The 27,415-nt window shown below is 36.4% G+C and overlaps 1 protein-coding gene across 7 annotated transcripts in view; it reads left to right on the top strand.

The window, feature by feature from the left end:
• The window catches only part of LOC106878273 (folylpolyglutamate synthase, mitochondrial), a 36,541-nt gene extending 9,830 nt beyond the window's left edge, over positions 1–26,711 (top strand). For 3 of the 7 annotated variants that reach the window (XM_014927449.3, XM_014927450.3, XM_089357535.1), the window contains exons 2-13: positions 3,362–3,463; positions 6,402–6,520; positions 8,599–8,704; positions 8,849–9,088; positions 10,943–11,020; positions 12,001–12,145; positions 13,580–13,681; positions 13,874–13,971; positions 16,467–16,519; positions 18,932–19,013; positions 19,863–19,926; positions 20,812–26,711. In XM_014927449.3, the coding sequence (XP_014782935.1) occupies positions 3,362–3,463; positions 6,402–6,520; positions 8,599–8,704; positions 8,849–9,088; positions 10,943–11,020; positions 12,001–12,145; positions 13,580–13,681; positions 13,874–13,971; positions 16,467–16,519; positions 18,932–19,013; positions 19,863–19,926; positions 20,812–21,203 (1,581 nt within the window). In that variant the 3' untranslated portion in view covers positions 21,204–26,711. The remainder of the gene's footprint in view (positions 1–3,361; positions 3,464–6,401; positions 6,521–8,598; positions 8,705–8,848; positions 9,089–10,942; positions 11,021–12,000; positions 12,146–13,579; positions 13,682–13,873; positions 13,972–16,466; positions 16,520–18,931; positions 19,014–19,862; positions 19,927–20,811) is intronic. The other 4 variants (XR_016243131.1, XR_016243138.1, XR_016243139.1 and 1 more) reach the window with 3 other exon arrangements.
• The last annotated feature ends 704 nt before the right edge of the window (positions 26,712–27,415 follow it).

Raw genomic sequence — 27,415 nt, 5'->3', positions numbered from 1 at the left:
ATGGATGAATATATAGCAACACTTTATTGAAACAAATATGTATGGGAAAGGAAAAGAGAGATTATATTATCCTCACTTTACCATATGTAAGTGATGAGATTTCAACAGAAAATTAAAACTAGGTAACTGGTATAATTTGTTATAACTTATTTCAAAATTGCACTGTTTTTCAGAAAACTTGTCAAACTAAGTAAAACTGTGGCCATCCAAACATACAAGAATGTCCTCTACATCCCTCTCTCAGCTGAGAGGTCCCTCCCTTGAGGGTTTACAGGTACTGGTGTCATGTAAAAAGCAATTGTGCTGGTGTCATGTGAAAGCGCCCATGCTGGTGCCACATAAAGGTGCATGTGCCAGTGCCACATAAAAGCACCTGTGTCGGTTCCAAGTAAAAAGTACCCAGTATACTCTTAAGTGGTTGGCATTAGGAAGGGCATCTAGCCATAGAAACCATGCCAAAATAGACAATGGAGCTTAGGCAGCTCCCAAGCTGGCCATTTTCTGTCAAACTGTTCAACCCATGCCAGCATTGGAAGCAGACATTAAATGATGATGATAAAACTGATGGTAGTCAAAGAGGGAACATTTTATGTGGTCACATAACCTACTAAAAAGAGCAGCCAAACCCCCCTTAAATCATACACCTTCATCTTAAGAGGGAAGGGCATATTAAATAAGGTATTCTTAGATACTCCTAAATAGACAGAAGAGTCATGGCTGGAATGTTTTGATCATTGACCAACATGATGTGAGCTGATCAAGAGCAAAAGAACAACAGCAGCTGCAAAGATACAACAAAGCAAGATATTAGGCAGGGTCAGTGTGAGAGAGTGTGCATATGTTTGTGTCTCCTTATCTTGACGTTGGGTGATTGTTGTAAATGAATGTCATTCATTTCCAATACTCTACAAAAGACATGTCTGGCCATATTACCTTGCTTGCAAAGGGCACCCAGCCGTAACCCCAACAAACTCCATCCAACACATGCTGGTATGAAACATGGATGTTAAATAATGATGATGATCTCTCTGTCTGCCTCTCTCTGTGTATGTATGTATGTATATATATATATATATATATATATATATATATATATATATATGGCTGTATGGTAAGAAGCTTGTTTACCAGCCACATGGTTCCAGGTTAAGTCCCATTGTGTGACACCTTGAGCAAGTATCTTCTATTATAACCTTGGGCCAACCAAAGCCATGTGAGTGAATTTGGTAGATGGAAACTGAAAGAAGCCCATCATATATATGTATACATATGTATGTGTGTGTGTGTGTGTCTATGTTTGTTCCCCATCACCATTTGATAACTCGTGTTGGCATGTTTACATCCCTGTAACTTTGCGGTTCAGCAAAAGACCCTGATAGAATAAGTATTATGCTTTGGAAATAAGTCCTGCAGTTGATTTCTTCAACTAAAACCCTTGAAGGTGATGCTCCAGCATGGTCACAATCAAATGACTGAAACGCCAGGTAGAAGCACCACTGATGCTATATTTATGCTAATGCAACTCCAGGAGAAATATCTAGCCAATGATAAACCTCTGTACTTGGCTTTGTTTTGAAGCCCACCATATATGCATGTGTATATGTGTGTGTGTGTGTGTGTGTGTCTGTCTGTCTGTCTATGTGTGTGCCTGTATGGACTTTTATATTCTGTTTCTTCATATGAAAACATCAAAGCAAAAATTGTGATATTATGTTGGCATTCCCTGTTAATGAATTGCCCCTTAACTCTGTTTTCAAAGCGAGGTGGAATTATGAACACTACTTGAAAAACAGGTAAAACTTAGCTGTAGGTAGAGCATCCAACAGTAAAATAATGTCTTAATAATAAGCCTTTATCCAACTTATGCCCACCTTGTAAAATGGATGTTAAAATGAATGAAAAAATATTTGTACATATAAAAGGTTTCTGCTCAATTTTCATCTATAAAATTGTATTCCCAAGGTATTGGTTACAGCTATAGTAAAATATTTTTTCCCAAAGTTCTGTGCAGTGGAATTGAACTTGGAGCCACATGATTGCAAAGAGAACATGCCAGCAATTTGTAAACAAAATATTTTCAGTCATATCTTGCTGCTATAGTCAGATAAAATTTTTGTAACAAAGAAGTTAAAATAATGTACAAAATATTTTTTTAGAAAGGGAACATGATATGTTAAATACAATTACAGTAACAATTAAAATAAAAGCTGCCTTTTCAAATATTTTATTGTAACTATTGTATATATGCAATTATATACTAGTGACCATTTAGTTATGATTGTATAGTACAGTAGTAAATTGAGTCTTTGACCTGCTTTTCACTCTGTTGGAACTATCTTATTTTAGGTATAAATAATGTTAGAAAGTGATGAACATTCTTGCTTAACAAATTACAGTTGTCATACCTATCTAAGAATTCATTAATATATTCAATATTCCGCCGAGGTCGACTTTGCCTTTCATCCTATCAAGGTCGATAAATTAAGTACTAGTTACATACTGGGATCGATCTAATCGACTGCCCCCCCCCTCCCCCAAAATTTCAGGCCTTGTGCCTAGAGTAGAAAAGAATATATTCAATATTCTAATAGAAATTTATTTTTACTCAAATATGTAACAAAAAAATTTCAAAAATTCAATTAGTTGGTCATTTATATTTTATATGAATGTAATAAACAAACCAGAAGGTGTGTATTAGGGAAAATAGCTATTTTCCCAACTTATTTGCTGAAGTACTGATAACAAACTTAGCTTGATGAACTGTCCTCTAACAGCTGTTTTGTTCTTATCTAGTATTCAGTATATCAGCTTTTTATATGAAAATTAAGACATTTCTACAATTAAAAAACATTTCTCTTAAAGAAATAGACCAATGAAATATATCTAAAAACATACACTATTTGGAAAATTTACAGCTTCATGATTTTAGTTACCTATTTGAATACTATTTTATTCAAACTTATTTATTCATGAATAAGAATATTTTTGTTTGTTATTTTTCCACAGGACTAAAGGTTGATTATTAAGTCACTTGAATTAATTCTGGCTATGTTAATCATAGCTGTTTTATTGAACATTGTGAACTCACTGTATGTAAGAAATTTTCTGAAAATGTTATCTTAGATACATGTCTTATCAAAGCAAAACCTTTATCTGCTTACTACTTAATGCCATGAAACCAGAGCAATGCTCTGGCTTTTAAAATCCCTCACCTCAAGCTCTATGAAGACACTTACATATTTAAACAACTACATTTAGTTAGAGAGACCAATGTGTCTCCTATATCATTTTCTTTTTTTTTCTCATCATAAATTTGTTGATGTAAATCAATATAAGAAATTTTTTATTTTCATTTTTATAGGATGCCATTAAAAAGCTAAACCTTTTACAAGCTAATAAATCACAAGATCCTGAAGCCAAATTGAACTTTGTCAGATCATGTTTGACTGACATTAATTTAACTGTGAGTCACTTGATTTTTATTTCAATAAAACTGAATTTGTACACAACTTATAATTTCATTGATATTCTTGTTATTGAGATTTAGCCATAGATCAGCCTCCATCACGCAAACATATGATCATGGTAATCTGGTTGTAACTGTTTCATCTTCCTTTTTTTAGGCACAGTGTATCTAGAGCCACTGTATTTTATGGCATACAAATCAATGTAGCTTATAGTGTAAACATTCAAATATCATCACTACCTGCTGCATTTCACATGGAATTTTCAGTCGTCCAAATCATTTTGGTATGTAAGTTGACCTACCATTTTTGGCTGTAAAATTTGGTTTGATATCTTTAGTTTCCACAATAAAAGGGTTAAATAAAAGCAAGTTCGTGTGAGCCTCAGGGTTATTTTTTCTTGTTGAGTCTGCAGACATCCTGGTCTCTACTTGTTGCTTGACATACATGCATACTAAATTTTACAGACAAAAGAATGGCACCAGCAGGTCATGTATGCAGGAAACTAGTATGTCTGTTAGTTCAACCGAAAAAATAAAAAGAGAGAGAAAAGAATCTTGGAGGTATATAAATAATAATTTGCCATTAACTAAGTTTCAAACAATTGTAGTTGACCCGATATCAGTGATCAAGTTGCATTGGTGTGACATAAATTTTGACAGCTCACAAAATAAATGGAAAGCAAAGTAGAAAGCCTTTGTGTATCTTTAGATGGTTAAAGTAGCTCTTCCACAATGTAAAGCAATTATAGTATTTTGTTATGCCTCTCTTCATTCTGGATTCAGGTTTTGCTTCAATCAAGTTTATCCTTCACTTGTCTGGAGACAATTTAGTAAGGACTAGTAATATATATACTGGATTCAACTTTGCCTTTCATCCTTAAGGGGATCAATAAAATAAATATCAGTTAAGCACTTGGGTTGCTGTAATCAGCTAGCCCTCCACCCTGAAATTGCTGGCATTCTGCCAAAATTTGTAATCTGGGTTAAATCATCCTGGTGTGTCTAGTTAGAGGAAGCTGACCTTTAACTTAATCAAAAGTAAAAACTTTATTAATTGATACTGATGGTGAATACAGTAGCTTTGGTAGTAAGCTTGTTCTCTGTTTCACATCATTGAAATTATTGATGCCTTTGACAAATGCATGATTGTCACAGCAGCATATGTTAACTCACTTCTGAAGCCTTGATCATTCTAAAAAAACAATAATAAACTATTAATTTACATTAAAATATCCTCAATAATATGAGTGTGTGTGCATGGGAAAGAGAGAGAGAGAGAGACTGTATGAATGTTTGTGTGTGTGTGTGTGAGTGTATGCACACAGCCAAAAAGGAAGCTAGTATCTCAATCAGTATCTCAACATTGACACCATTTGCTAATGTGTGTGTGTGTGTGTGTGTGCCCAAAGCATAATAATACATAAAAATAATAAAGACAAAATTCTTATTTTGCTGTCTACTATACATGTATACATACATACATATATATATTATCATCATCATCATCACTTAATGTCTGCTTTCCATGCTGACATGGGTTGGACGGTTTGACATGGAGGTGGCTAGCTAAGAGCTGTCCAGACTCCAATTGTCTGTTGTGGCATGGTTTCTACAGCTGGATGTCCTTCCTAACAGCAACCATTTACAGAGTGTACTGGGTGCTTTTTACACAGCACTGACACATGCATATGTGTAGAAGACAATAATTTTACTTTGCTTTACACACCAAATCGCCACATCTTCCAGTCCCTTGTCATTTCCTCTGAGGCCCAGCATCTAAAAATCCTTTCTCACCACTTTATCTCACGTCTTCCTGGGTCCACCCCTTCCACAAGTACCTTCCACAATTATATATATACACATGTATGCATGTGTATATATATATACATATATATATATATATATATATACATACATACATACACACACATATACATACACACATACATATGCACACACACACACACACACACACACACACACACACACACACACACACACACACACACACACACACACACATGCACACACATATTGGGTCATTCTTTTATTTTTCAAAATTAAGATAAACAAAGTTCTTTTTAAATCTAAAATATACTGTCCTTCATTTTCTACAATGCTCTTCCATCTATCTAGTAGACTTGCAAGGCCTCTCTTCACCTTACATGGGTGAAGACCTTCTTTAGCCTGGGGTGCCGGTGTTTCTCCTTTCCTTATCCACTGTCTTCGGCACTTGACATTTTTATAGAGAACTCATTTCTCATCACCAGTCACTCACTATTCAGTCCAAAAAAGGTTCATTTGTGAGATGTGACAGCAAAGAAGAGCACACATTCACTCTCTGCATGCGATTAGATTTGGAAAGTTTGAAGTACCCATTGCCACAATTTGCTGGCTTTTCCAGTGGCACACAGGTGTCAATGAATGGTTGAATGACCAAATCCAAGCTTTTCTGCCACTTTCCTCAACAGTTACGATGGGATTTTGTTCCACCAGTATTTGCAGGGCATCCTTGTCGAGCCCTACAGATCTTCCAAGACAAGGTTTATCTTCTAGGCTGTAGTTTCCAGCTCGGAAATTCTGGAATTGCTGTTGACACTGGCTTACACTCATTGTCCGATCCCCATATACTGCTTTAATATTCTTTGCACTTTCCATTGTGTTATTTCCTTTAATGAACTCATAAAGCAAAATATGCCAAATATACTGTTTTGTCACTTCCATTATAGCTTTGAAAAAATAACTGTTAAAATCGAAGTGCACTCTTCAAAACTTCACGAAGAATAAGATAAATCACTACCTGCTTTTATAGTAAGCTGATGCAGGTAGTTTATCCTATCCCCCTCTGACTTTTAGTACATGCAATTGAAAAAAACCGCATTATTTATGGGATGGCTCAATATATATATATATATATATATATATTTCTTTCCAGTTAGGAGACTTGGACAAATTATCAGTGATTCACATAGCTGGAACCAAAGGCAAGGGATCAACTTGTGCTTACACTGAGAGTATTTTACATCATAAAGGATACAAGACTGGATTTTTTAGGTAAGAATTGATTTTCAAAATTCTTCTGATGCATTGATTGTGTTTCAATGCATGTTGGTTTAAAAATTATTCAATAACAACGAGAAAAGGATGTTTTTGCAGACGTTACTAAAACATCTTATTTTAATAGTAATTCTGCTATTATAGCCCTAAGTCTGTCCTGACTGAATAAGACCTATGATCACAGGCATCCCAGCCTTGACCAACCTGTATTTGTATATCTAAAACTGTATTGTCAAATGCGTCCTTCCTTTTTTTAAAGAAAGTAGAGATTAATTTGAGGGATATTTGGCTCTTTTTTCTAGCTGATAAAGCGACTATGTAGAAGCTTTCTTGTTGGCTCATAATTGCCATGTTTTACATTATGGTGTTGGTTGGGTGGATCTGTAAATTTAAACCTTTGCAGCAGAATTTTAACTTACAATGTCCTCTCTAAAACTACACATTCAATCATAAAGCTATGCATGATATACAAGTTGTTGCCAGCCTTATAAAAATGTATGATGATAATTCTTACCTTTTCTAATCTTAAGATATACCATCTACATCCAATCACTAAATCTGTGAAACTAGAACTGCACTCATTTTCTACCAAAACGGTTAAAAGAAATGCTATACTTTGTTTAAAGGCAGTTTGAAAATTTGAACTCACAGATTTTGGGGGATGTCTAGCATACTGTTCCTTTATAGTAATTCCTATAACCATGTACAAGTGTGTTCAGGCTAAATTTGATGAATTTTTTTGTATGTCTCTTTTTCTCAGCATGATGTATTAGTGAACAGCCAATGACATTGGAATGTATAAAGATTGAAGTTATAGTTGAGAAAAAGTTAGCTAACATAGAGGACTGGAAACTAACTGAATATTGGAAAAGATAGACTAGTCTATGCTGGGCTATACATTCTTCACCAGGGAGAGTCTTTGTATTTAAGAGCAACCATGCATCCTGCTGAGAATGTAATCAATCTGGCTAGCATAGCCACCTGATTGGTAAGTTATCAGCAGGCTGGTTGGCTTCCTGAAGTTGGTGTTGCAGATCAATAGGCTTTTGTATCACAGAACTCCAGTAGCCTTGTTACGTCTTCGTTTTGGGAACCAATCCTATGGCCCCCATGTACACCATGGAAAATACCGTGCTGTTGTCTGACATACCTATTGAAATCCCCAGCCACAAAGATGAGATCCTTGTCATTTGTCTTAGAGGTAGCCTGCAGAAGAATATCATAAAAATGGTCCTTCTGTTCATTTGGTAGGCCTGCTTGTGGAGCATAGGCAGAGATAATTGATGCTATGCTATTCTGCAAGACTAGTCTGAGCTTAAGCACCTTATCACTCACTCTGACTACCTCTATGACCTTATTCACCTATTTCTCTGCAAGAAGTATGCCCACACCACCTACCCCGTCACTGTTACCTTCCCAGAAGATTTTATACTTAGGTGTCTTGCCTGTGTGGAACCTGGCTGAAGCTCCTCTTCACCTTACTTCTTGGATACAGCATACAGCAACACGCCTCCATTCAAGCATTTTAACAATCTCATTAGACCTACCTTTCAATGTGCCTACATTGATAATGCAAACCCTGAGAACTGGGAAAGGGGTGCAGGAGGGAAGATGAGCAGGAGAGATGGTATTGAGCACCTGAAAAAAAGGTTTCAGTGATCATTTGTCATCCCTGCAAAATACTGTTCATGGTAGACTGGTCCTTACCTTCTGCTAGCTACACTAGTGTTTTGCGGTATGGAGAACTGCAAGTACAAAGCTGATTGAAACCTTTACATATTGACTATTAAGACAAAGACGTCAATGAATATACATGGTGCATATGAACCAACAAGTTAAAACAAATTATTTCAATCTTTTTATGCATTTAAAATATTCAAAGGTTTGAAAGCTAAGATATTTAATAGTTGAAATGGTATTTGCATAACGGGTAAATCATGAAACAGTTTTAACTGCCTTAGAGTAAGATTCTTTTAATTCAAGTAATGACAAAAATGAAATAAAGAGATTATGTTATCCTGATACTTTGGTTTCAACTGGGCTAATATTTTGATTTTCATTTGTATTTTTTTCAGTTCTCCACACCTGATTGAAGTTCGTGAAAGAATCCGTATCAATGGGGTTCCTCTTTCAAAAGAGGATTTCACAAAATATTTTTGGATTTGCTATGACCAGCTATTGGTAAGAAGATTTTAGTTTATATTTAAATTGTTAAATATTTTCTTGTATGTATATTTGTCTTCTTTGTATCTTTAAATCTCTGTTTTAATCAAATTTGCTTGAAATTCATGTAACTAATAATGAAAATGATTTTCTTTCTTTTAGGAAAAAAAGGAACAAATGCCATCATATTTTCAATTCCTCACATTGATGGCAGTTTATGTTTTCCACAAAGAAGATGTAGATGTGGCAGTCATTGAAGTTGGCCTTGGTGGTCTTTATGATTGTACTAACATTGTTGAAAACCCAGTAGTATGTGGAATTACACATCTAGGCATTGACCATGTAAATGTACTTGGTAATACTTTAGAGAGCATTGCAGCACATAAAGCTGGTATTTTCAAGGTAAGTTCATCACAATTTTCATCATCATTATCATGGTAATACAAATCTTTCAAAATTAGCATTAATAGGCCAGCTTTACAAAATATCGTTTCTATTTGTATTTGTTCTTCTGTGAAGTTCAGTCCTCTTAAACCTGCCCTTATTATTTCTTCTCCACTTTTCTACCTCTAGCTTGAGAATCTTCCATGTATGCAACATTTTCACCTATTTTCATCCATTTCCACTATATGTTGGTTTCAAATTTTGGCACAGGGAGTGGGTAAGTCAGTTACATCAATCCCAGTGCTCAACTGCTATTTATTTTATCAACCCCGAAAGGATAAAAGGCAAAGTTGACCTTGGCAGAATTTGAACTCAGAATATGCAGATAGGCGCACGAGTGGCTGTGTGGTAAGTAGCTTGCTTACCAACCACATGGTTCTGGGTTCAGTCCCACTGTGTGGCATGTTGGGCAAGTGTCTTCTACTATAGCCTCAGGCTGACCAAAGCCTTGAGTGGATTTGGTAGACAGAAACTGAAAGAAGCCTGTCGTAAATATGTATATGTATATATATATATGTGTGTTTGTGTGTCTGTGTTTGTCCCTCCAACATCGCTTGACAACTGATGCTGGTGTGTTTACATCCCCGTAACTTAGCAGTTCAGCAAAAGAGACCAATAGAATAAGTACTAGACTTACAAAGAATAAGTCCTGGGGTCGATTTGCTCAACTAAAGGCAGTGCTCCAGCATGGCCGCAGTCAAACGACTGAAACAAGTAAAAGAGTAAAAAGTTTAGACAAAATGTCACTAAATATTTTGCCTGGTGCACTAATGATTTTGATTTGCATTATATATTGAGATGCCTCTCTTTGTAGTCATCAGTCAATGGCTTTACTTGATAGCTTGTTTTTTAACTGTTCTTTAAGTTAACATTGCACCTCCAACAAATTGTAGAATTATTTAGAAATTAAACAATTCTGAAATTCAGAGTGTATTTGATTTCTAAAAGAGTCTATTCTCTGATGACAACAAATACACTTTACTATATATTTATTTAGTGCCAAGTTATGGTGCAATTATATTTTTAGAGGATACCTGAATAAGCAACAATATATCCAAAGTGGTCTTCCATAATTGTTGGCAAAATGAAAAAAAATGATTTAATCATTGACTAATTTTCTTTTTATTCTCACTACATATTTTATCATAATTTAGTTTCTAATGCTCCACACATTAAATGTACCAATACTCACTTACCAACAAATCATACTCACCTTATTCTTTACTAATTTCTTGTCAGTCTTCTGGATTCATTGCTTAGGATTCAAGTCTCTTGACTATTTAGATCAGTCATGGGCAAACTGTGGCCTACAGGTTGTATGCAGCCAACAAAACTTTCTGAATGATGCACCTAACAAAAGTGACCACAGATTTTTTTAGTAGTGTGGCCTACCTGATTATGAACCATATCTCGTAGCCTGCTTCCTAAAAAAAGGCTGTCCATGCCTGATTTAGATGGTAGGCATAAAACACCCCTTGGTTTAATGCTACTGTCGTTGTAACAACTACTACTACTAGACTGCAAGAATTCAAACTGAACATTTATTACACAAACTTCTAAATATCCCCATTCCTCAGCTTAGAGAAACCCAAAACGGCTATAAGTACAAGCCCCTCCTTTTCAATGAGAGAACAAGTGGGAATATAGATGGCTGAATTAAATGGTAATTGCTTGTGTTATTTACTGATTGAATCTTTCCACCTGAAAATAAATTAACACATGCTGGTCACTAGAAGAATTCTTTAATCAATCATCTACCAACATAATTAAGCATTGTAAAATAGCCAACTGTGTATCTTGATTTGTATTTAGACAGGTTCCATTGCTGTTACTGCTCCTCAGAAAGAAGCTGCCATGAAAGTTTTGAAGCAGACGGCCACGGATAAAAATGTAAAAATTTTATTAATGTTGGAGTTGAAACTAAAATAGGATAATTATTTTATTAACGTTTTATATTAATGTGCTGTGCAAACATGTAAATATCGATTCTTTTATGATGCAATCCTTCTGAATATGTGATGGGTATTTCTTATTTAATGCGTTTCCCATATTTACAAAATCTATATTCTTAACTGTGCATTCACATAATATTCTATCCATAGATACATCGGAGTTACGTGTGAAGGCATGGGCCAACACACTGCCAAGTTCATAAGTTCACATGTGACCAGAACTATTTATTGGGTTCTTAAGCAAAATCCATTATCTTAATTCAGTGTACAAAACTAGGTAGTTCTTTTTATTGGTTTGGTCAAGCGAAAGTGGAAATCCCCATTCCCTTTGTTTGCTTTCTAAAACTAGTTAATAAGAGTTTAAGTTCAATTGCTATAAGGAATGAAGAATTTAGCAATTTGAACCCTTGTTCTTCATATGAGAGTGAGTAAAAGAGAAGTGATGTTGTTATTTAGGTTATACTGAAGTAACTGTATTGGTAGATTGAAGTATTGCTCTGTGAATAGAGGTACAACATATATCAGATACATCTGTATCTGAACTTTGTACATCTATCATGTTAAGTTATTTATAAACAATATTATGGAAAGAATTATAGAAAACTTTTTGCATTATGATTCCAACTGAAACAATAAAACATGTTTAAGATCAATTCTGTATGAAACAACTGTCTGTTGGTGAAGTTTGGGTTAAAGGGTTAATTGGATAGCATACCAACGAAAGCTTTGTTATACAGGTTGCTGGGACAAAGAAAAGCCACAGTGTTAGTTATTTGGATAAATTTTGCAACTCTAAAGCTTTTAATGTTTAATCTATTGACTTATTTCCCTCCTAAATGTTTATATTGTATCATTGTTGAAGTATCTAATATTTGATGGTTTGGTATGTTTATATATATTTGTATGACTATTTTTCAGTGTAGTTTGTATTTATCGCCTCCATTTTCATCTTATGAGATAGTCAAAGAAAATCCTGCATTTTACAATAAAGAACCATTTGAATATGAAAATATGGCATTGGCTATTCAATTATCCAGGATATGGATGGATCAAAACAACAGAGGTTAGTTGTCATTTGTTAAATAAAGTGTGGTAAGATGTACTAGATGTGTCTCCTATAAAGATTATGACAGCCTTCATTTCAATCATAGGAGATATGGCTTTTTATAGAGGTGAAACATTAAGTACTGAAGAATGTGTAGCTTGATTTATATCTTGCAAAAAGTGAAAAACTTATATATCATTTTATTTTCTGCCAGATTAAATTGGAATAACCTAGAGCATGATTAGAATGATATCAATTTGAGGTTTACAAAAATATATAATATAAAGAGTAGTTTGAGAGACAGGTAACCCTTTAGCATTTCGATTATTCTATCAAACATAATGTGTATTTATTCACATTGCTTTGAATTGATGATGCATCATGTAGTTTCAAGATCTTATTGACGTTATTGTTTATTTTTAGAATGACAATGTAGCATTGATGTGACAGTCCAGATCTGGCTGGTTTGAACTAAAACAGATAGAATATGATACGGTCAGATAAGGCTGGTTTAAATGTTAAAGAGCTAAGATAGTCAAATACTGAAATTTATAGACAAAAGAGATTTTTATAGAGAAATAGTGGCTGCAAAATGTTGATCCAAAAGGAATAACCATATCATAACTAACTCTAATCTATCAATATCAAAAATATAGGTTTCAAGTAATTGATAATTTAGGTTTCTTAGTAGTACCAGGATGTAGATGATAAAAAGCAAAAAAAGAAAAAAATTCAAAAGCAAATTTTACACAGACATGATATTGGGGTATGGACAAATGGAACCTGTAACTGTTTTATAATTTACATTGACATACTGACAACCTGAACTTTGTCCAGAAAGAATACAAAGAAACTGATAATAACTACTTCAAAAATTAGCTAAGAATAAACACAGTCAATAAGAAATTCTAAAACAATTTTGAACTATAACAAATGAATTGGAATGATAAGAACAATAATTTCTTTTTTAAAGCCTTAAAACATTCAGAAAACAAAGTCTCGTTTATATCTTCCAATTTGGGCAATACAAAGAATAAAAATAATGACAACAACAATAATAATTTTCATATATTTAACAGTACCATTTGACCCTTGGGTTCCTTTAGCAGGCTCCACTCTGTTGCAAGCATTTGGGTCTAGTGATCTACGATGTACATGATAACATTTGGAACATGTTTTCTTCCTTTCATTTTCCCATTACTCTCAGAGGCCTTGAAAACAGTCATGGGCATTGCCTAACCCATAAAAATGCAATAAAAAAAGTAGAATATTACAACATTTCAAACAATACAAATAAACAAACAGGAAGTGGCAGTGGTTTCACACACATAAATATGTTTAATACAAGTTGGTAAAATTGGATTTTTAAATACTTCTAAAAACTCTATAAAATCCTGAAAATTGCATAACTTTATATACGTTGTGATAAACCTATAAAACTTCTATTTATAGGAGACACAACTTGCAAAGTTGCATTGCAAGAATTTGAAGACAGTAAGGAAACCATTCCTGTTCTTGACCCTGTTGTTGAAGACGTTAATAAAGTCATTGAAGGTAATTATAACTTCATTTTTATTATTTCAGTATCATCTGTGATTATTTTAATAAATTGCTTATATATGATTGTATTACTAATTACACCACAGACAATTGCTAACATTTATTATCAATTTGAACTATAAATGTTTTATTGGTAAAAAGTAGCACTCATATTTTTGTAAAAATTATATCGCATTATATTCACAGCTCTTACATCAAACCAATGGTTGGGACGTGTACAGGTTGTAAAAAGACACAACATAACTTATTATCTTGATGGTGCACATAATGAAGACAGTATAAAGGTTTGTTGAATTCACTTTATTCTACATCAATCATCATCATCATCATCATCATCGTTTAACGTTCGCTTTCCATGCTAGCATGGGTTGGACGATTTGACTGAGGACTGGTGAAACCGGATGGCAACACCAGGCTCCAATCTAATTTGGCAGAGTTTCTACAGCTGGATGCCCTTCCTAACGCCAACCACTCAGAGAGTGTAGTGGGTGCTTTTACGTGTCACCGACACGAAAACGGCCACGCTCGAAATGGTGTCTTTTATGTGCCACCCGCACAAGAGCCAGTCCAGGGGCACTGGCAACGATCCCGCTCGAAAGACCCCATGTGTCGCCCGCACATGAGCCAGCCCGGGGGCACCGGCAAACGATCCCGCTCGAAAGATATCATGTGTCGCCCGCACATGAGCCAGTCCGGGGGCACTGGCAAACGATCCCGCTCGAAAGATATCATGTGTCGCCCGCACACACATGAGCCAGTCCAGGGGCACTGGCAACGATCCCGCTCGAAAGATTTGATGTGTCGCCCGTACATGAGCCAGTCCGGGGGGCACTGGCAAACGATCCCGCTCGAAACATTTCATGTGTCACCTGCACAAGAGCCAGTCCAGGGGCACTGGCAACGAACTCGCTCAAAAGATATCATGTGTCGCCCGCACATGAGCCAGTCCAGGGGCACTGGCAACGATCCCGCTCGAAAGATTTCATGTGTCACCCGCACATGAGCCAGTCTAGGGGCACCGGCAGCAATCTCGCTCGAAAAAACCTCATGTGCCACCCGCACAAGAGCCAGTCCAGGGGCACTGGCAACGATCCCGCTCGAAAGATTTCATGTGTCGCCCGCACATGAGCCAGTCCGGGGGCACTGGCAAACGATCCCGATCGAAACATTTCATGTGTCACCCGCACAAGAGCCAGTCCAGGGGCACTGGCAACGAACTCGCTCAAAAGATATGTGTCGCCCGCACATGAGCCAGTCCAGGGGCACTGGCAAACAATCCCGCTCGATACATTTCATGTATATACTGTATATCTGTATGATATATGATTTTTGTTTTTCGTACACAAAACTTTCCAGCTACATCATTATCATCTTAATTTTATGTTTTTCTATGGATAGATACTACTTGCCAATTTCTTTGAGAAATTTGCTTTCACTATATCTTCCCTTGTTTTCCATTTCTGCAGGTTCTTTCCACTTGGATCCCTTGGTACTTTTTTTATCCAGTTGTCAGCTTCCATATACATCCCTTTTCCATATCAGTGTAATTTCTTCCTCACTACATTTTATTCCTGTTTTACACAATTTTCTTCTCAACTCATTTGTGCTCCACTGTCCATACACACTAACATTACACATCTAGTAGAATATGATCACCTCAGTTCTTTTCCACTTTTGTACATTTTTGCATCCAAAAGTCATGTTTTACTGCTACACATCACATTTTGCACAGAAGTGTCATACAATCTACCCTTCACTGGAGAAAGAATCCTTCATTTACTAGCAGAAGCAATAACTTCCTAAACTTTTTCCATCTTATTCTTAGTATGGCTACTAAGCTTTCTGAACACCAGTTTCAGAATCATTGCTAATTAGGTTACCTTGCTAACAGAAGCTGTCAACTACTTTTATGCACTTGAAAGAGGATACTTGATGGGTGTTCTTTCTGCTAACAATTCTTGTACATCTGTAATATACAAACACTCTTTCTCTGTCAGCCTGTCTGATCCCACTTCACCTCTTGTGCATCCATAGTTACATTAGATACATCATACGGGGTTCCAGCCTACTACTCTTTTTTCTGATTATCAAGCATGGCTACTTCCCAGATGGCAGTAGATTCTATCTTCCTGCTAACTAAAACTTTTGTCTTTATTTGACTTTTATTTGATTTACTTTGAAATGTTTGGATGGAATCTTTGACAGATTCAGCTATGAGAATTTGTTCATCAGCATCAGTAGTTCCCATGAACATCATCATCAACAGTTTGTCTTAAACTCCTGTTATGGCTTGGAAAGCTTTAGTAAACAAGAGAAGACTGTGAAGCAAACCCTGATGGACATCTGTTTGCATGCTAATTTCCTCATTGCACTCATTGCCAATTCTCACCTTGCATGGTGTGAATAGTCTCTCACAAATCAGTTACCTGCACCTACTTTTTTTAAAGATCACCAGGTTAGAGAATGTGGAATGCTGTCAAGGCCTTCTCTAAGTTAATGAATGATAGGTATAGTGGCTTACTTCTAGCTAAATACCTCTCCTGCAGTTGGCACCTTATTATGCTTGGCCTGCAAGAAATAGTAGCCAGAACTCCTTTAAATCATACTTATCATCATAAAATAGGGAAGACATGTTGGATAGTGGGTCTTAGAGCAACTTTGACTGAAAATAGATGGAATAGTCATGGCTATTCCATCAAAGCCAACCTAAGGCTAAACAACATTAATCACAAATTCTTCTTCTATATCCTTGTATAATTTTGTTACATATTTTTTACAGTTGTGCTGTGAATGGTTTAAAAAAAAGTCAGCTGAAGAGATCAGACTTTTATCGTAAGTTCCATTATATCTTTATGTTAATATTCTAATTTGTACCTTTTGAGATGGAGGCTCTGAATGCAGAAGACATATGAAGGCTAGAGAGGAATGAAGCTAGTATGCTCTGCTGGATATGCAATGTTAGTGTACATGTTCGACAGAGCATTAGTGTATTGAAGGAAAAAAGTTGGGCATAAGAGGAATTAGATGCAGTGTGCAAGACTGTACTGGTTTGGTCATGTGATGCATATAGATGTAGACAGTCACATGCAGAAGTGCTGATCACTTTAAGTGGATGGAACTTGTGGAAGAGGGAGACTCAGGAAGACAAGGGATGAAGTATTGAAGGCCAATCTCATGACACCGAGTCTTACAAAGGAGGTGACTCAGAACTCAGATATCTGGCACATTGCTATACTCAAAAAGACTCATCCACCAGAATTGATACCAGTGCTGGTGCCACATAAAAAGCACTTATGATGATGTCACATCAAAAGTACTGGTGGTGGTACCACATAAAAAACATCCAGTATACTCTGTGGAGTGGTTGGCATTACAAAACCATGTCAGAATGCAGCCACTGGCCTTACCAGATGTTAAATGATGATGATGATAATCTAGAGTTACATTGTCCAATATGCCTGTTCTTAAAACAGTAGAATGAGATCTGAAATGAGATTTGTCTGCTATCACTTGTTTCCAGTTTGTTCTTATTTCAGTGGTCAGTGATGTAAAGCATTGGTAATCTCCTAGAAAACTGAGTTTCTGACGGACTCTAAATGTTATGATATTTCGTTTATGCTGCTAATGTTTGGGTTGGGAAAAGCATAAACCTCATTCCTTGTTCCTCTAAATATTGGGCTTTAATGTTTATCTGTAAGAAAGTAAAACTTAATCAAGTAATATTTTTTAAGAGCAGTGTTTCTGTAAAACTTGCCAAAGTTGCAGAGAAAGATGTGGACTGCAGCTTGTTAGATTTATTTAATCAGGTATGATACTTTAGACTACACTTTACTATGAGTTTTTTGATAAGATGACAGTGTGTAGTTTGAGGGGTATTTGGTAGCTATTTCTAACAGGTGGCTAATTCTGATAATAACCATAATGGAAAATACTTGACGAAGGAAACATAAATAAATTATTTGGCTTATTCTTGATCACTGTTTTAACATTTACATTGGCACAGGATGGATGGGTTTGCTATACAATAACTTACCTTATCAACATAGCCCTGTGTCATCTCTTCTGTGTGGCATAGCATCTTGAAATATGCCCTTATTACTCCTCTCTTTGCATATATATGTATAGTGCCACCTGACTGGCTCCCGTGCTGGTGGCACGTAAAAAGCACCATTTGAGTGTGGTCGATGCCAGTACTGCCTGACTGGCTCTCATGCCAGTGGCACGTAAAAACACCCACTACACTCTCGGAGTCGTTGGCGTTAGGTAGGGCATCCAGCTGTAGAAACTTTGCCAGATCAGTTGGAGCCTGGTGCAGCCTACTGGCTTGCCAGCATGGAAAGCAGATGTTAAACGACGATGATGATGAATAAGATAAAACTTTCATTCTAGAATAACAACTAGTTTGCACTCTCCACTCGCTGGAAACTTATTATTACTATTATTATTCTACCAAGGTTGACTTTGTTTTTCATCCTTTCAGGGTCAATAAAATAAGTACCAGTTGAACACTGGGGCCCCAATGTAATCGATTTACTCCCTCCCAAAAGTTGCTGGCCTTGTGCCAGAAGTTGAAACCGTTATTATTTCTATTAGTCTACATTGATCACTATGGAGGCACACGACTTAGTGGTTAAGATATTATGCTCATGATCATAAGATTGTAGTTTTGTTTCCTGGACTAGGTGATGCAATGTGTTCTTGAGTAAAACACTTCATTTCACATTGCTTCTGTCCACTCAGCTGGCAAAAATGAATAATCCTGTGATGAACTAGAATCCCATCCAGGTAGGGAAATAAAATACACCACAGAATCCAAGAAACTGGCCTTATGAGCCTATGGCCTAAGAAAGATTTTTTTTTTTTTACACTGATCATCTTTGAAATAAGAAATATTGACTTCTTATTTTGGAACAAAGTTTAAAATTTGTTTGAGAAGGGCACAATTGATCGAATCACCTCCTGCATGTAACAGGTATTTATTCCATCAACAACAGAGCTATCAAAAGCAGTTTCATGCCAGTATTCAAAGATAGAACATAAATTAAACTAAATAATCTCTGTTACTTTTGATAATCCAATGACTTTTGGTAGTGATTAATATTAGTTTTTAACATAAATGAAAGTTTTGAACTTGTAAGGGAGAACTATAGTCGATTATATCGATCCCAGTACATTTATTAAGAAATATATATAAAAAGAGTCTTTGAAAGTTTAATTGTATTTATTTATTTTTTTCTATTTCAGTGATAACCAAAAAGTGGTGAAAATTTTGATGTTTAATATCACAGGGGCACGAAACTCTCTTGCTTTACTGGATCATCTAATGGTAATTTTTATTTCACTATAGGAATATTTAGATTTTCTTACATAGTCAAGGAGTTGTGGTGTTTATACATTTTCATAGAACATTAATGGGTCTAAATAATCTTTTCTACTATAGGTGCAAAGCCTGAAAGTTTGGGGGAGGGGTGAGTTGATTACATCAATCCCAGTGCTTAATTTCTTGACACTGAAAAGATGAAAGGCGAAGTTGACCCCCAGCAGAATTTGAACTCAGAATGTAAAGACAGACAAAATGCTGCTAAGCATTTTGCCCAGCATGCTAATGATTCTGCCAGCTCACCACCTGAATAGTTCTAAATAATGGAAGGTATTTTGTCCAGCTCTCCATTATTTCTGCCTTTCCAAGATAAAATATTTTAATCAGTGAAGATAGTTAATTTGGGCTGGGTAAACTAATCTGTACATCTCTGATACTTTATTATAAGATATTATATATCTTGAAAACTGATTAATTTTACTTTTAAGAAAATTAATTGTTAGTTCAGCAATTATATCCGAGTATTGTATCCATTTGGTAGCATCTGGTTACATATTCTAGAGAGTTCACCTATCCTCACATCAATTTTTGAGTTGAAAAAACAAAGTATATTTAATTGCTTCTCTTGAGTTTCTGAGTTCAAATCCAACTGGGCTTGATCCTTCTTTTCATTTTTACATGTGTTAATTAAATAATACAGTGGTTAAGTGCTTGATTGATATTATCAATTATGTTCTGCCTTCCAAATGTACTCTGTCAGACATCAATATAAGTATGCTTTTAACTATATTTTAAAAACACTAATACCTGAAACAAAATTGAAATAGATTATTTTTAAATGTAATTATTTTTCAGGAGTGTAACTTTGATCTGGCTGTCTTTACCCCCAATATATGCTACAGTGAGGAAGTTTTATGTGGTATGTTTATGATTTCATTGTCAAATGTTCTGAGTAAATAAATGGAACACATAATTGGTCATATCCAATAATTCTATTTAGTACCTGTTGTGTTAACCAACATTTGTAGATCAGATAGATCAAGTAAGCTAACTGAAGATCTGTTAGGTCCCACAACCTCAGATATGCAATGTTAGAGTTAAATCAGATAACTGCTTGTGTATTCCATTATATTTGAATTTGTAGTGTAGTTTTGCATTCAGTCTAGTATGGAAGAACATTTTGTCTGTGTTTTGTTTATCATAGTACCTAGAGCTTTTGAACATATTGTAATTATTGCTAGTTTTAAATCAGTAAACATTCTTTTAAATGTAGGATTTGTTTTCAGATAATTAGATTTTAAAAGAGATAAATGTGATATAGTAGATTAAATTGAATTCATTGTATTACTGGCATTTATAAAACTTGAAAGGATGAAAGTGAAAACCATTATTACAAGATCTATATTTGGAACATAAAAGAACAGACACAAAGGAAACGAAAACAATGTCAGTCATTGACTAATAATGTTCTTTTGTTCTCACTGATCACAAAAGTATTAATAGTTAGCTTTTTAATGCTGTGTTAGATATGTTAACATTAACTTAATTATTATGAAACGTGTAGTTCAAGACTGGTACCTCACTTCAAATTATTTTATGCATTCAATGTATTTGGATTTGCAGAAATGACCTGGTGTACCTCTAGTTAAATCTTTCCATCTAATTTTAACCACTAAAGAGCCTTAAAAATATAAACATTTACAGAAGTAATATTTCTAAACAGAAAACTGAAAATTATGATGAAATTTACATAAAAATTAAGTTTTGTTTATGTGTATATTTTATTTTTGTCCTTTTTATTCAGATCAATTAAAGCTTGCTGTTACTACACATGATGCCAACAAAGTTTGCCAGACAAATGAAAATTTCTGGAGAAATCTTCAGTGTAACAGAAGCTGTGGAGACAAAGACAAATTTCTTAATAATAATAATAAATATAATGAACCTAATCAACAACCAAATTCAGATGTCGTAGCAGAATCTGAAACGCATGTTTTTGAAAGTATCCATGACTGCATATTTTGGTGTAGTCAAGGCAAAGATAAAGCTTTAAATAAACGTCTCTCTATTCAACCATCAATGCCATCAATACTGGAAGAAGCTGATCATGTCCAAATCTTAGTAACTGGTAGCCTTTACTTAGTAGGAGGTGTTCTTACAATATTTAAAGACTCTGAAGCACTAATCTCAATATAAATTCTGTTTTCTCCAATTTTCTCACACTCAATGGTATGTATGCCACAGAACTTTCTATGTACATTTCTGAAAGACAAATGCAAAGGTGTTGATATTGAAACAGAATATGTTGAATATTATAATAAAGCACACTTGATTGCATAGTTTGACACCATGCAATGTTTATGACAGAATGTTTAAAATAGATAGATGTGTATATTGAATGATAGTGTATTGAACATAATATAATATATTTGATGATGTATGAAGTAGTGAAGTGCTAAAATAGTTCTTCAGTATACCTATAAATTTTACAGAACATGTGAACATGTGCAATTGACACATGAATGTATTACATATCGATTTATTTAAAAAACTATTTTTTTGTGTAAAAACAACTCAAGATACTTCGAAGTGTCTAGTTTAACTTATCGAGTTGATCGAAATGAAAGGTCTTATCTTTATTATAATGGAGCTTATGTAAGTATATCTATGCATGTAACTGAAACATGGCCAACCTTTCATCTCATTACCTCTCACACTCTCCCTATGAACTTCACACCACCTCTTACTCCAACCGCTTCCCTTAAGGAATGACAGAGGTGGTGTAAGAGATAAAGGAGTTGTTATCTAGCAGATAAGAGTATTATGTGGCTTGCCTGCCATATTGCGGTCTAACAATATTCACATACCATGTAATGTGACATCAATGTAAACTAGTTTTGGTATTTGTCAAGAGAGCTTCTTCATGGTCATTTTATTTTATTAGTAGTAATGATGATGGATGAAGAGAAAACATTTATATTACACTGTTACTGTTGTTTCTGAATGTGGTTCCAGTGTTGATAATGTGATACTCATCTCTATTTATTCCAACAGAATAAATAGTCAGATATATGCATAACATTGGAATTTTCGCAACTGTTGTTCTTACAGACACACAATACTTACATATATCCAGAAAAATTACTAGAGCCATTTTACCACTGATTAGAAAGGTTATCAAATGTAGCTACTTGGCAAAGTAATTCATGTAAAATGTCTCTTTTGAATTATCTTATCCAAGCAAGCAAGAAAAATGATGACAGAGGCTCAAAAATACATTTAAGCGGGTCATGCCTTGTTATATAATTTATATCTTAGAGTGGTTTCCGGCTACATATACAATGTACATTTTATTACGCAACTCATTCATGACGTTTGATTAAATGTATATAGAGAATAGATTGGGTTATAAGCAGTACGGTATTCAAGACTTTGTTTTCCTAGTTTGTCAAGGTTGTACTAATTTAGTGTTTGTTTGTGTAAAACATGAAATTAAACAAAATGTGATTTGGCTCCACATGTGTGAGACTAGAATTATAAAAGACTAGCTTAAAAGCCACACTCCATGGAGGGCTAATTGGGCCTGCAACCCCAAACTGAAGAGAGCAATAATAATAAAGCATTTATTGGTACCCTACCAATATGGTATTACTTTAAATTCAGTTTAAATGAAAAACTCGTAAGTTCACAAATTTTTGGAGTTCTTTTAAAACTTGAATTTTCAACTGTTAGCATATACCAAATCCTCATCCAAACCTGATCCCAATGCTAGATGTTCAAGAACCAAAAAAAGATCTGATTTTCAATCCTGGGATCATCCTGATTCCACAAAAGTATCATATATCTATGTAGAGCAAATGTAGACTGAGATACAGGGGTTCCAGATGGACGGACAGACAGAATTTCACATTTATTATTATAGATGTGTGATATGGCTTGGTATATTGCTGAAAATATTCTCTACAATGAGAGTAATTTATAAACCTACTTCTTACAATGAGAGCATTTGCTTTATATATATATCATCATCATCATCATCATCGTTTAACGTCCGCTTTCCATGCTAGCATGGGTTGGACGATTTGACTGAGGACTGGTGAAACTGGATGGCAACACCAGGCTCCAATCTAATTTGGCAGAGTTTCTACAGCTGGATGCCCTTCCTAACGCCAACCACTCAGAGAGTGTAGTGTGTGCTTTTACGTGCCACCCGCACGAAAACGACCACGCTCGAAATGGTGTCTTTTATGTGCCACCCGCACAAGAGCCAGTCCAGGGGCACTGGCAACGATCTCGCTCGAAAACCCTACAAGGCCAGTCAGGCGGTACTGGCAACGGTCACGCTCAGGATGGTACATCTTATGTGCCACCCGCACAAGAGCCAGTCCAGGGGCGCTGGCAACGATCTCACTTGGCTTGCCGGGTCTTCTCATGCACAGCACATTTCCAAAGGTCTCGGTCAGTAGTCATCGCCTCGGTGAGGCCCAATGTTCGAAGGTCTTGCCTCACCACCTCAGCCCAGATCTTCCTGGGCCTACCTCTTCCACGGGTTCCCTCAACTGTTAGGGAGTGGCACTTTTTCACGCAGCTATCCTCATTCATTCTCACCACATGTCCAAACCAGCGCAATCGTCTCTCTTGCACACCACAACTGATGCTTCTTATGTTCAGCTTTTCTCTCAAGATACTTACACTCTGATGGGTATGCACATTTACATTACACATCCTGCGGAGCATACTGGCTTCATTCCTTGCGAGCTTACGCATGTCCTCAGCAGTCACAGCCCATGTTTCACTGCCATGTAGCATGGCTGTTCATACACATGCGTCATACAGTCTGCCTTTTACTCTGAGTGAGAGTCCCTTTGTCGCCAGCAGAGGTAAGAGCTCTCTAAACTTGGCCCAGGCTATTCTTATTCTAGCAGTTACACTTTCAGCGCACCCACCCCCACTACTAACTTGGTCACCCAGATAGCGGAAGATATCGACTACCTCTAGTTTTTCTCCCTGGAATGAGATGGAAGTTGTTTCCTGTTTGTTTACAGTGTTTATTGCACCTGAACATCTGCCACATACAAAAACTAACTTCGTAGTTAATCTGCCTTTGATATTGCTGCACCTCTTATGTGTCCATAGCTTGCACCGGGTACATCTTATAGAGTTACTACCTACTCCTTTACTGCATACTGAGCAGGGCCATCTACCTGAAGGGGTTTGTGTTTTATCTACCTTCCTACTTATTAGGATTTTGGTTTTTGCTAGGTTGACTCTAAGACCCTTCGATTCTAGTCCTTGCTTCCACACCTTAAACTTCTCCTCTAGTTCTGATAGTGACTGCGCAATTAATGCAAGGTCATCAGCATAGAGGAGCTCCCAGGGGCAACCTGTCTTGAATTCCTCTGTGATCGCTTGGAGGACTATGATAAATAGGAGGGGGCTGAGGACGGAACCTTGGTGGACCCCTACCTCTACCCGGAATTCATAACTGTACTCATTTCCAACCCTCACCTTACTGACAGCATCTCTGTACATGGCTCGCACAGCTCTTACTAACCATTCTTCTATCCCAAGTTTCCTCATTGACCACCAGATAAGGGATCAGGGGACCTTGTCAAAGGCTTTCTCCATGTCAACGAAGGCCAGGTGCAGAGGTTTATCCTTGGCTAGATATTTCTCCTGCAGCTGTCTCACTAGAAATATGGCATCAGTGGTGCTTTTACCTGGCACGAACCCAAACTGCATCTCATCTAAATTGATTCGCTCCCTAATTAGTTGGGCTATGACCCTCTCCATAACTTTCATAACCTGATCTAACAGCTTGATGCCTCTGTAATTATTAGTATCTAAAGCGTCACCTTTACCTTTGTAGCAGTTTACTATGGTGCTGCTACACCAGTCATTGGGTATGACTCCTTCGTGTATCACCTGGTTCGTAATACGGGTGACTAGGCTGTAGCCAACACTGCCAGATATTTTGAGCATCTCTGCAGTGATTCCTGATGGGCTGGGGGCTTTCCCTGTCTTCATACTCTTAATTGCTTTATCTACCCTGGTACTGTCAACTCGGATAGCTGGTCCCTCTGTTGGGTCGACATACGGCAGGCTCTCTTTCTCCCATTCATTTTCTTTATTAAGCAATCTATCGTAGTGGCATCTCCAGACCTCTTTCTTTGCAGCCTCATTTAGTGCAAGCGTACCATCATCCATGCGCACACATTTCTCGCCTACAACATCACTATTCTCTCTCCTACACTGTCTTGCAACACGAAATACCTCGAGTCTTTGGTCCTCACGGTGCAGAACATTGGCAAATCTTTTCTTATCTGCTTCCCCTCTGGCTAAATAAACCTGTCGCCTAGCTTCCCTTCTGGAAGATTGGTACAATTCCCTGCTACCACCGTTCTTCCAGTCCTTCCAAGCCTGTTTCTTTTGTCTAATAGCCCCGTCTACATCCTTGTTCCACCACCACGTTACTCTGGGTCGAGAGGGGACTTTACACCAGCCACAAATCTGGTCTGTGGCTCTCAACAGGTTGACCCGCAGAAATCTCCAATTGTCTTCCACGTTGTATGATGCTATATCCCCTTCTATTTCGTCAAATGCTTCAAGTAACTTGTCTCTAAGTCTCTGTCCATTTGCAGGGTCTTTAAGTTTCCATACCCTTCTCCTCCAATCCGGTCTACTTCTGGGCACCCATATTGCCTTGATCTCGAAGTCGCTAACTACTAATCTGTGTTGGGGTGTACATTCTTCGCCAGGGAGGGTTTTGGCATTTATAAGCCTCCCTCTGTCTCTAGTTCTGGCGAGGATGTAGTCGATTTGGCTAGAGTGTCTGCCGGATTGGTAGGTGACTAGGTGACAGGCAGGTTTCCTGAAGTTGGTATTGCAAACCATAAGATCGGTTGCATCACAGAACTCCAGCAGTCTGGTTCCCTCCTCATTGCGGGAACCGAAGCCATACCTACAGTCTTCATATACTACCCAATCTTTATGCGCTATAAGATCGATAAGAGGGGGGGTATAAGGTCACAGGCAGTGTTCACGGAAGATGATCTAAAAAGACTTCCGGTGCTGGTGGAGGGGGTGGGAGGGCGGGCGTACCTCGGGCTAATGGCGCTTCGTTGTGGGTTCTATTAGCATAGAGATTCCAGTACGAAATTGTGGTGGAGTTGGAAAGCGAGCTGGTTACATGTTTGGGGTTCGCGCGTGAGTCGAAGAGGAAATGGTGGAAGTGGTGATTCAGAGAGAGAGAGAGAGAGAATACAATAGGGAGGGAGAGGGAGAGGCAGCAGTACAACATGCTGGTCAAATTCGTTAGGTTTTAAGAAAAAAGTTGAAAGAAACACAGCAGTGTTTAAACGTGCGCTTGCAATATCATGGTATAATTTATTCATAATTTTTCAAATTTAAGAATTTATCAGGAATACAGATCAGTGTGAGGTCATATTATGTATATTTATATTTACATCAAAGGAGTAGATGATAGTACAGCCTGTGACAACTGTTACTGCTTAAGATATTGTTATTTAGCCTGCAATCACTGTCATTCTAAAAATAAAGAATTATATCATCAAAATCTCAAAGCTCCAAGATAATATATAATTAATTCAAAATAATGTGAATAAATGTAACTAAAAGTTTTATTCATTTGTATTTTTTATTTTCATTGAAAATAAAGTTTTATTTTTTTAATTTTAAAAATCATATTTGTTTCACTTCAATGTTTAAATAAAATTTTGAAAGTTTAATATAGTTTTTTGTAAAGCAGATATATTTTATTCTACAACTCTTTTGTGAGTGGGGTGCAACCAGTGAGTTTGTTGACATCAAATCATATACTAGCTCTGCATTTTTTAATTCTTCTGGAATACAGATTCCTTACTTAAGGAAATAGGAGCCTGGTGGAGCCTTCTGGCTTGCCAGCCCTTATTCAGACTGTCCGACCCATGCCAGCTTGGAAAGCGGACGTTAAATGACGATGATGATGTAAGGGGTGGTGACCAAAAATACATCTGACATTAAAAATCCAGCTACAAAAACTAACTCCTGTCCAAGCCATGCATGGAAATACAGATGTTATATGAAACAAACATCAAAGGGATTTCCAGTATTGTTATCCTGACCTCCTTCGAGGAAGTGTAGACTGTTGTTACGCTTGTAGTTTGTGGAATATACCCAAGGATCCCAGGTGCATGTACAACAAATAGTCAAGTGAGCAATAACATAATGTAATGAGCCACAATTTGAATTAATTAAAATTAGACCTGTAGTGAGAGAAAAAAAAAGTCAATATTAATGACTTGTAAGGACACAGTACTTCATTTTGCAACTATAATATACTACAAAGTATATTAAACCTTGTCAAGGTTCTCTGTATGTAGTGGCTATTTAAGCCATGAGTTCATGGA

This window comes from Octopus bimaculoides, chromosome 1, assembly GCF_046866305.1.
Source record: "Octopus bimaculoides isolate indiv1 chromosome 1, ASM4686630v1, whole genome shotgun sequence".
In the NCBI taxonomy this organism is placed as follows: Eukaryota; Metazoa; Mollusca; class Cephalopoda; order Octopoda; family Octopodidae; genus Octopus; species Octopus bimaculoides.
The sequence above is the reverse complement of the archived record's forward strand: the minus strand, read 5'-3'. Positions and strand labels throughout refer to the sequence as shown.